The 11,747-nt window shown below is 38.7% G+C and overlaps 1 protein-coding gene across 1 annotated transcript; it reads right to left on the bottom strand.

The window, feature by feature from the left end:
* Window positions 1-615: 615 nt before the first annotated feature.
* On the bottom strand, window positions 616-11,528 carry LOC117922662 (zinc finger BED domain-containing protein DAYSLEEPER-like). The gene is made up of 2 exons (XM_034840835.1): window positions 11,318-11,528; window positions 616-3,026 (listed from the first exon to the last, which is right to left on the bottom strand). Exon 2 carries the CDS (start codon window positions 3,002-3,004, stop codon window positions 935-937), a length of 2,070 nt encoding a protein of 689 aa, XP_034696726.1. The 5' UTR covers window positions 3,005-3,026; window positions 11,318-11,528; the 3' UTR covers window positions 616-934.
* Window positions 11,529-11,747: the final 219 nt, after the last annotated feature.

The raw sequence follows: 11,747 nt of genomic DNA, 5'->3' as shown, positions 1-11,747 counted from the left end.
CAGAATACCACCTACTTTTAATGAATGCAAATCCGACTCATAAGTTGGATTTGATTTCTACCAGAATAATTTTTTATTTCATTTCCGCCTTCTTAACATTTATCCAAACATAGGAATAAGGGAGAAAAGGAATGAGATGTCTATTCCCACTCCCTATTCCCGTGTACCAAACGCCTCCTATATAAAGGTATTTGACAAATTTTTAAAAAATACCTTTAAAAAAAATCATTAAAAATCATTTGAAATGATTCGATTCAATTAAAAATAAATAAAAAATAAAAAATGCTGCTGCTTTCTTTTTGGAAAATGTTCATGAAAGTACTCAAGTACTCAATGACAGTCGATCAAAGAAGAATGTTAGCAAGCTGAATATGAAGACAAGGCACATATGAAAAGAAAAATGGTTAGATTTCTAAAATCATTTGTTTGAAATAGTTGTCTAAGAAAGACAATGGCAAAGCATATAGTCAGTTTCATTAAAAAATCAGAAAGAAGAGTTGAAAGAGAGAGAGAGACAAGGCAGTTTCCTCCTGGTTTGACTCTCAAGTCTCAACATGCTCCATGATTAATATATATATATATATATGAAACTGAAAACATGCAAGCCAAAAATTATATAAATAAAAACAGAAACTTCAGATTGAGGTAAGGAAAGGCAATAAACTAACAGGAGACTTCCACTGTACAAGAAACCAATAATTGGAGCAGGATGATATACATCTCATGGTAGGAAAGAATTAGACAATTGCGACATGAGTTGCTCTTTCAACACATAAAAATTCCATCATGGATATGAGGTATCTATTCTACAGGATGGCAAATAAACTTGAGCTTAAATCTACCTATTTCTACAAGACGAAAAATATATCAAGTCTAAAACTCCATGGATAAAAAGGGTATCTCTCTATGCTACAAGATGAAAAATAAACCAAGCTTAAAATTCCATTTTCACAATTGGTGGGACTGACATATCTGGTTCTGTGGCTCCATTCTGGAGCCAGTCCTTGGCACAGATGAGGGCCTCAAGAGTCACAGGCCGCAATGAACTCCGATAACTATCAATCTTTCTGCCTACCGTGTCAAACACATTGTCTGGGCCAACAGTCGTTATTGGGATTGACAGTATATCAGATGCCATCCTAGAGAGAGTCGGATACTTTAGCTTGTTCAGTTTCCACCAAGCCAATACATCAAAATCTTGAGACCGAGGCATAAGGGACTCATCAAGATACTGATCTAATTCTGATCTCATATCCTGGCCACCCGAAATTTCAGAGATGTATACATCGAAATCTGAGAGCCTGTCACTATCAGAAAGAAGGGGTCCTCCGTCAGTCATCTCTGTTTTGGGAATGACTTCAGTACCTTCTTCCATGTAAGTCTGGGAGATGACTTCAGTACCTTCTTCAACATAAGCCGGTTGTATAGATAGAAGAGGCTGTTGTGTAACATAGTCAACAAAAAGCTCTCGAATACCCTCATCAACAATCTTGATCCACATCTCAGCCTCAGCACCATATATCTTACTGAAGCTGAACTCAACAAGCTTCATTTTGAACCTTGGATCCATAACTACTGCAATTGCTAAGACAAGGCTAGTATCCTTCCAATATCTATCAAACTTATCTTGCAAAGGTTTAGTTAGGTTACTAATAAAGGGGTCATCGCTCTTAGCTGCCTCTGTTAGCTCTAACTGAACTTTCCACACTTCATGATAGAATGTATTAGCAGTTGGGTATGTTTTTCCAGTGAAGATAATGGCGGCATCAAAAAGAAGCTTCAAGAATGTGCAAAGAGTTTCTACCTGCTTCCAGTCATCCATGGATGGGGCTTCCTTGTAATCTGGATCAAAAGTATCAAGACATGAAAATACTTCCTTTAGTTCACATGCAGCAGCTAGCATATGATACGTTGAATTCCATTTTGTATAGTCATTGATGAAAAGGGTCTTTGTGCTAGGGACTTGAAGTTGGTGTTTCAGCTCCAGGAACTTTTCTTCATGAGCATCTGAGGTTTTTACATACTTCACACTTTCACGGATTTTCTTGACAGTATCTGTCATTGCCCCTAGTGCATCTTGTGCAAGAGAACTCAAAACACGAGCAAAACAATTTCGAATTAACAACTGGCCATTGAATATAAGTGGGTTCTTGACAGACACTACACCTCTAAGATTTCCCATCATTGTTTCACTAGAGAAGGATTGATCCAGAGTGATGGTAAATAACCTGCTCTCCAGACTCCAATCTGCAAGGCAAGCCACAACAGCTTGAGCAAAGGCATCATCTGATTCAGGAGATGGTACCATTACAACATTAAGAATCTGGCGGTGCAACTTCCACTCACCATCAATGAAGTGTCCTGTTAGGAAAACATATCCTAGATTTTCATCAGAAGTCCACATATCCAAAGTAAGGCTAACCCGCCCAGGAATTCCATTAAGGGTATTCAAGAGATTTTGCTTTTCCCTCAGGAACAAAGCCACACAATCCCCTTGGATAGAATTGAAGCTAACCATATTAAATTGGGGTTGAAGAGTGTGAACAAAATTGATAAAACCAGAATGCTCCACAATGTGAAGCGGATACTCATGCATGATGATCATCTTTGCAATCTCCTGATTGCAACGATCCTGATCAAAAGGGATGTTTGCAGATACTGGGGTTCCTCTGTACCGTCGTTTAGGTGCATCAGTAGAATTTCCAGTAAAACCAGCTTGGGAGGCTGGTGTATACGGGGTTAGTTGATTTTTCTCCTGATTGCGGCGACTAACTGGGCAGATCCCCAAGGCAATATGTCGTTTCAGGTGGCTGGTGCCAGCCAGCTTTGAACCAGTAATATATGCAAATGACTTCTTACACTGCTTACAGCATGCCCTGGTGCATCCAGCACTAACAGTTTCCACAGTGAAGTGTTCCCAAACTATGGACTTCTTTCTCCTACGCTTGTTAAGCTGTATTTCTGAATTGGCTTGCTCATTGTTGGGAGTAAAGGTATCCTCCATCTTTGTAGAAAGGGATGAATTCCTGCATTAGACAGAAAAGACATCTTTTAGAGAGCAAGAATAAGCAGAATGACTCTAGCAGCAAAGCAACCATAAAAGCATACACAGAACACTTCCAATACCATTTATCATTTAACAATCTTTCCAGTCCGAAATTCTGAATATGCAATCCTAGTGATAAAGTTGAAAATTCTAATTCATAACATGTCAGAATCTACACACTACCACAATTTTCTGAAGTAATCAATTAGCCAACTTGCCGAGGGTTGCAGCTTAGCAATGACCTAAACAAGTAATACCCTGGTAGAGAGGTCCACTGAGGTACTTGGCAATGTTTTAATGAGTGAGAGTTTATCATTGAGGCTCAAACATAGCTTTATGCCTCAGTAAGGCAGGACAATTCATTCCACAAGCCTTGCCACAACATCCATAAGGTTACTCCAAGGACATGATTAAATACTAATACCTCTCACTAGCCTAAAGGTTAGAGATTAAACTAATACCTCCCTACCCTATAAAAGAAAAGCAAATTTCTTTCTTGGATAAGTCAGTAATTTCCCATTTTATGTTTATTCTTTTTGTAGCAGTTATAAAAAAATTTAATTAAACCCAAATAAAATTATATTCCTTAAATTTGTACTTCCAAAAAAATTTTACAAGCATGAACTACGGCACATTGAAACCGGTATTAAGGAACACTAACTACAGGTAGGGATGGCAACAGGTCAGGGTTATCGGCTAACCCAGCCCTCCCCACCCCTATTATTAGGGTTTTGGGAACAGCATATTCAGGATAGAGGCGGGTTTGGGAATTATTCCAAAAAACCACATCAGATTCAGGCTGTGCTAGGGTTTTATTCGCCTCAACCCACCCTGCCCTGGATTGGAGGTAAATATGTACTTTTATCTTATGTGTTCAATTAATTAAAATATCACTTTAGTCATTCACAAACCTAACCCTAAACAAAGCAAGGGGAATCTCTCGTCATTCCAAAACCATCATGTGCTCAAAACACCATTCACAGGCTAAAATGACCATGCATCTTTCCCTGCATAAAATGTCCACAAACAGGTTCTTAATAATTATCATAATCTTGTTCAAATCCAGGAAGATGATGGGATAAAGGTATGAGAGGATGTGGACAGAACAAATCAACCCAGAAGTGGAAGCCCATCAACATACCTTTAGCATGTGAACACAGCAGATCAATCCTAAAATCAGGTGTAACAACTTCAAATCCAAGCCTCTCTCCAGCATAAATCAACCCACAATGGGAAGACAACCAACTAGAGATCATAGCATCAATATTTTCAATCAAATGCTCTCTCCACCATCAACCCTAGCCTTTCCTGTCATGGCATCCACAGTTTTGGTAATGGTAAGTAGCCCATCCCACCCCTGTTGCCAAGGTCCCAACCCACCCTGCCACCTATATTTGATCTAGGAATGGGGAATGTACAAAGGATTTAGAGGTTGGGATCAGGATAGAGCAAGCTATCCCAAAACCTAGGACAGAACCAGCTATCCCAAACCCACCCCACTGACATCCCTAATCATAAGATTGACTCCACATCTAATTAGCACATGACCATAAATGAAAACCTAGATTTCTCTATTTTTTCCTTCCACAGAAAAAATATCAAGATGATCTAAATATATCTAAACTCCATTGCACTAAATTTTAGAGTACAAGCACCAAACTGTGTTATACTTCCTGTTCTATGTGCCACATGCCTAGACAAACCAACTAAACAGTCCACCAATTGGGTTTCTGTTGTCAAAACAGCATACAAGGCATATGCTCCTAAAATTTTGAATAAAAACGACCTAAGAATGATATAATAACTCAGAACAAAACAAAAAGGATTTAGTAAAATAATTAACTAAATCTACTAAATTGTGAATCACTTATACTCTAGACAGAAAATAATTAACTAACATGAGATTGTCCTGAAAAGGCAAAGGAGAAAATTTAACACAACCTGGTAAAACAGGGTTTTTTTAATCAAATGTTGAGAAGACACTATATATATTGCAATAGTTTAAACTCAACTTACTGCATGTGACATCCTAAATCCCAAGAAACACAGTTAGCATTACATCCTAAAAAAGCTGTGTAAAGACACCAGGTAAGTCCACTAACAGCTTTTTATGAATATTTCTGCATGCTCACCTAAGAACAATATTCAGGAGTTCCTTGTATACTTCCCATATACGATGGTCTTGATGGTGATTCTTAACATGTTTGCTCCAAAAAAAAAGGAGCAAAAAAAAAAAGGATGAGAATGGAGAAATAAATATCATCATTGATGAGCATGTTCTGAAGCTAGAACAGTTGATTCCCTTACTGCAACTTGCATCAAATGTACATAGGTGAAGTAACAATCACATATACAATGAAAAATTCCAATGTTGACAAATGGGGAAGAAAAAGGAAGACTCATTTTTCTCAAACAATCTTAAATCATTTGAACAGATCAAAAAACGAGAGTGATAGCCAAGGAGCCAGCACAACCAAAGCCTAAAGCCACATAAAACCTAATGAAATCTTTAACCACAGTTCTGCTTTAAGGATTTATGAATCTATCCATGGAGCTGATCTTAGTAACATCACCATAGCCATACAAAAGCAACCTGAGCCTTTTTTTTAGTACAATTGCTTATCTATTTTAGGTACAACAATCATTCATCTTAGGTATTTGGTTAGCATCTGACCCTTTGAAAAGTGGTTATTTAGCCCAATAATTGCCAGTTATTTGCAGGTTGTCATTTCCTGGAGAGAACCACTAACCAAATCTGGATTGTGCACAAATACCATATTCAAGGACTTGTAGCCGGTCTAGTATAATCTCTCTAATGAAAACCACACCGAACACTGCTGCCACAGTGCCACCAAAACAAAAATGTTTTTAAATATACAAACTTAGGAACTCTACCAGTCATTTCAGTGCAGGACAGACAAGATTATCTATTAATATCACAATGTTCTTGTCTTCATTTTGCATAAACTTCTTAGAAGAAAACTAGGCTCCACATTATTTTTTTTTTTTTTGATAGATAAACATCAGACTATATTAATAAAGAGGCGGAAAGTTACAAGTATACAGGGGGTATACAAAGCAACAACCCCTCTCAAAACCAAAAAAAAAAACCAACAAGGCTCACCACCCCTTAGTTGGACGCCAACCATTCCAAAAACCCTATAAGGGACATACGCTCCTCACCAATATACAATCTAGCCCAACTCCACAAACTACAAACAAAAGAATTCTTAAGCTTTTGTATATCTAACATTCCCCCCCTAAAAGCTAGCCTATTTCTTTCCTTCCAAACCGTCCAAAAAATACATAACGGAATGGATTTCCATATCTTTTTTCTTTTCTTTCCCACAAAAGGACCCTTCCAGCTAGTTAAGACCTCCTTTACAGTTTCTGGAAAGACCCACTGCACACCTGATAACCCAAGAACAATATGCCACAGAACTCTGACCACTATACAATGAATAAGAATGTGATTTACAGTTTCTTCTTCACAACCACATAGAAAGCAACGATTGGGTAGCTGCCATCCTCTTTTCTGAAGTCTATCAAGAGTAAGCACCCTCCCCCACGTAGCCTCCCAAGCATAGAATGAGACCTTGGTTGGAACTGTATCCACCCAAATGTATCTAGAAGGAAAGACAAAATCATTGGGTCTTGCCACCAGTCTATAGGCTTCTTTGACCCTAAATTTGCCATTCCTTCCTCCCTTCCAACAGACAGCATCTTCCTCCATAGAAGGCTTGTAATCCCTCAGCACATGCAACAAGTTCCCTATCATATCCAACTCCCAATCATTAAAGGCCCTCAAAAATCTTAGATTCCACCCCCCTTGACCAAAATTTTGATCCCACATCTCCTCCACCGTCGCATTCCTATGGGCAGCCATAGCAAATAAATGGGGGAAGTTTTGGGACAGCCTTGAACCTTTACACCACACATCAGTCCAAAAATTGATTTTGCTTCCCTTGCCAACTTTGAACTCCATGTTATCCCAACACCAATCGGTTTCCTTCCATATTTCCTTCCATACCCCCACACCAAAAGCCCCATAAGCCCTCTTTGCTCTCCAACCATGACCCTCTTGCCCATATTTCACTGTTATCACTTGCTTCCAAAGATCATCTTTATCATAAGCAAATCTCCAAATCCATTTACCAAGCAAAGCTTTGTTCAAGAGCACTAGCTTCCTTAAGCCTAGTCCTCCTTTGCTCTTATCCTCACAAATCGCCTCCCACTTGATTAGATGAGCTTTCCTTTCCATACTTCCCCCTCCCCACAGAAAATCTCTTTGAACTTTATCTAATCTCCTAGCCACTGACTTAGGCATTCGGAACAAAGACATGTGATAGATTGGCATGCTAGCCAAGACGCTTCTTATGAGAGTGATTCTCCCCCCTTTTGATATATATTGCCGTTTCCATCGCGCTAGTCTTCTTCTCACTTTCTCTTCCACCCCATCCCAAACTGAGGTGGCTTTATTAGGAGCCCCTAATGGCAAGCCCAAGTACTGAGAGGGTAGAGAGCCCACCCTACATCCTAATTCCACTGCCATCTCCTCAATCTCCTCCACCACACCAACTGGGATAATTTCACTTTTGTCCAAGTTAATCCTTAATCCTGAAGCTGCTTCAAACCACAAAAGAATCCAGCTCAAATATGTTAAGTGCTCTTTGTTAGCCTCACAGAACACGATTGTATCATCAGCAAAGAATAGATGGGAGATTTGTAGATTGTGTCTCCTATCCCCCTGAATAGTGCACCCTGAAAGGTAGCCCCCCGTGACCGCCCTCCTAATTAAGGCATCTAGCACTTCCATACCCAAAACGAATAGGTAAGGAGATAATGGATCCCCTTGACGAAGCCCTTTAGAACTCGGGAAGAAGCCAGCTGGAACCCCATTAACTAGAACTGAGAACTTGGCTGAAGATATACAGCTCCACATCCACCCCACCCACTTTGAGCCAAATCCCATTTTGTGAAGAGTCTTCAGCAAGAACTGCCAATTGATGCTGTCATACGCTTTCTCAATATCCAACTTACAAATGATCCCTTTCTCTTTTCTTTTCTGCCATGAGTCTATCACCTCATTCGCAATTAAAGAAGCATCAAGGATTTGCCTACCCATCACAAATGCATTCTGAGTTGGGGCTACCACTTTGTTTAACACTCTCTTGAGTCTATTAGCTAACACTTTAGCTAACAATTTGTACAGCCCCCCCAGGAGACTAATGGGTCTAAAATCCCCCAAGTCAGCCGCTCCCCCTTTCTTAGGAATCAGAACCAGGAAAGTATGATTGAGGCTTTTTAGAAAGGAGCTTTGCTCATGAAACTCCTTAAACATCTCCAAGATCTCCCCTTTCACAAAATCCCAACAGCTCTGCCAAAACGCCATAGTAAAGCCATCCGGCCCAGGGGCCTTATCCCCACTCATCTCCATTAAGGCTGAATGAATCTCATTTTCAGAGAACGGGATCTCAAGGCCCTCTGCTTCTTGCTGACTAATTTGATCTAAATGGATCCTCTCAATATCCGCCTTCCACCCCAAATCTTCTGAGAGCCTCTGTTGATAAGCATTTGCAATCCCCTCCCTTACCTCCTGCTCCACATTATTGTACAGGAACCTAAACTTAGATGGTCCAGAGAACAACCCTTTTTATCAGAATTCCAGAAAAACATGTTCACCCTTCACAAAATATTTAAGGACATTCTTATGATTATATGACATAATCCAAGGAACATATAATACAATTGTCTAATTATAAGAAATAGACCTCAAATCACTCTGTCATATAATGAGCAGAAGGGAGTTCCTCCACATCAATGTAAAGCCAAGTAGAGACCATAGTTTTAAAAGGCATGATTAAAGCTCGACTAGGCCGAAGGCACCACTCCCTAGTTGTAGCAGCTCGCTTGTCAAAACATGCACCTTGTTAAAGAGGCCCACATTGTCTACTTTACTTATTCTTTTTAAACACTTTTATTCTTGAAATTTCTAATTGTATATTGAAATTTATATAATTTCATTACTTTTTTGTTTTTTTGATGGGTAAAGCATAGAAAATTTCATTATTTTTTTGTTGAATGTTTCTTTTAAATGTTTGAGATCTTAAATTTTTTATTGATTCGATAATCATATTTTATAAAATTAATATGCATCTTAAGTCATGTTTTACTTCACTCAAGCATACACCGTGAATTGTGCCTTGGGCCTAAGCTGAAGGAAACTTTTGCACCTTAAGTGCGCCTTGTGTCTTTTAAAACTATGGTAGAGACCAAATTTATTTTTGTAAGTCTTTTGCTTGTAAGGTAATATGATACCCCTAAAATTTCATCATATAAAAAGAAAAAGGGAAGCATCCAACTATACCATTTGTTGGTCTGATTTTGTAAGCATGTCAAAATAGAATTTGGCTTTGTTACAAGAAGCACGTGACTGTTCATGTACTGTCTGGCCCTTTTGGTCACATGGAATTCTTGTTTCAACTATGGATGGCTACAATCTAATGAATCATCATAAAATCCTCACTTGAATCAAAAGTTGGCAAGATTAGATAATTTCAACCATTTGACTAAAATTTGAGTGGTAAAAAATGTGTGAAATTGTTTAGAACACGAAATCAAATGGTTAAAACTCAATGAATCATGCCAATTTCTTGCACGATTACTGCTTTCAAGCAAGAACCACTGCCTCACAAGATTTGATTTCTTTTGATAAAAGAATGTAACATGGCCAAAAAGGCCAAGCAGTCAGCAGACACTTGGTAAGCAAAACAAAGCCAAATCTCCCAAAGAAAAAGATACATATTTAATGGTTTTAGACTTTAGAGTTCTAATAAAATGTCTCAAAATAAGAAAAGGGATATACAAACCAAATGGTTAAAATCTATTCTATTGGAGTAATCTTCGTGGTTCACGTAACAACAGGCTGCCTAGCTTTTTGGGTACTAACATGGTGAAATTAAAGCAAGGAGCTGAACACATTGGAGACTTTTTTCCCCTGCAGGAAGAGTAGATATAACATTTATCTAGAGTAAACAATTCACTTGTTTTGCTCTGTCAATGTTCCACACAATCATATATTATCAGTTTTTGTCCTGTGTCAACCTGCCTAAGAAGGATTGTAAACAAATAGCCATTGATCCTACATAAAGAATTGAATGTACTAAAATTTAATAATAACCAAAAGGTTTCAAGTGCCTGATATCATCTTTTTCACATATTTTACTACATGCTGTGGGATGGGCTCAGTGGCTTAATGGATCCCTCTTGATCGATAAATATGCACCAATTTAGTAAGACAAAACCATCAAACCTGCTCTAAAAAATACCCTCTACTCTTATACAAAATTACACGTTATGCCACTAAATCTATAAAAGAAACAATACAAAATAGCATTCAAAAGCTCAATTACTTTCCTATATTGTTTGCACTCTTTGTTTTCATTGTGCCATGGTTAAGATCAACAAACAAATGACCTGCACTTTAGATAAGGTACATATCAACCATCGAGTCTATAGAAGAAACACACGGCAAGTTGCCCATAGCATTCAAAAACTCAATTACCATCCAATATGCAAACACAACTACTTTTCTTCAACCCCTTTGTGCCTTTTATTCTTCCGCCCCAAGGTTCAAACTTGAAGTTAGTTGATCTAAGTTTAGAGAAAAATTGATACCTAAACTCAACCATTACCCCTTGCACTCTTTATTCTTTGGCACCAAGGTTAAAACTTCATAGTCAATTGATGAGAGAAAAAATGTTATCCAAATAAACCACTTTCCTTTACCCTTTTCGCCCTTTACTCTTTGGCGCCAAGGTTAAGACTTGAAAATTAATTGATTCGGTAGAGAGAAAGATTGCCACAAAACTAAGCAGTCTCATATTTCTGACATTCATTTTCTCTCAAGCAATCCCATGGAAGTCTCAATTCCGAAAAGCAACTGCCACGTGGCATAAAGCCCCAAAAGCGTTACATAACCGCACGTACCATGACCAAAGCAAAAGTCGTTCAGACCTCAAAAATCTCAGCAAAACCTAAAGCTAAACATAAATTCACACAAACCCTAGCCATTCACCTTGCAACTACGGCTCCCCAACCCCAAATCCCCACACCCCAATGCCACAACCACAATCGCAAATCCACAAAAACGAACACCCACAATCAAAACAAACAGATATAATCAAATCCAAATGAAAATCAACAACGTGAAAGCCAAACACAAGATCGGTAAGAAAAAACTGAATAGAGAAAAAGGAGAGAAATTCTTACTGTGAAGCCCAGATCTGCGGAATCAAAAAATCAAAGAAAAGCCGTCTGCAACTGCAAAGTCTAGGGTTTGGGTTGCAGAATGGTTATGGGAGGTTGAAGAGGAAGAAGAAGAAGTTGATGGGCTTTAGGAGGCTTTTGGGGGGAACCCTAATGGACCATAGAGGGCTAGGGCTTGGAGGCTAAATAAGGGTGAAAAACCAAGAAAGGGAAATAAGAGGTGGATTTGGATATGGACTCTGAGGTCCAATTTTTATATCAGACCCACCTTTGTAATTCTCCTCCCCATTTCTGGCCGTACCAACAGCCCACTTGCCCTCTCCCGTCAATCACAACCGTCCTTCTTGGTGGCCCTTCTAGGGTTTAATGGCTTTTTGCCTTTCAAAACAACACACGTGGGTCTAGGATAAGGTTTCCCCTAAATAATATCAAT

The sequence above is a fragment of the Vitis riparia genome, chromosome 9 (genome assembly GCF_004353265.1).
Source record: "Vitis riparia cultivar Riparia Gloire de Montpellier isolate 1030 chromosome 9, EGFV_Vit.rip_1.0, whole genome shotgun sequence".
NCBI classification, from domain to species: domain Eukaryota; kingdom Viridiplantae; phylum Streptophyta; class Magnoliopsida; order Vitales; family Vitaceae; genus Vitis; species Vitis riparia.
The sequence above is the reverse complement of the archived record's forward strand: the minus strand, read 5'-3'. Positions and strand labels throughout refer to the sequence as shown.

Excerpts from the sequence above, each read along its gene's own strand:
- LOC117922662 (XM_034840835.1), bottom strand. The coding sequence starts at position 3,004 with ATGGAGGATACCTTTACTCCCAACAATGAGCAAGCCAATTCAGAAATA.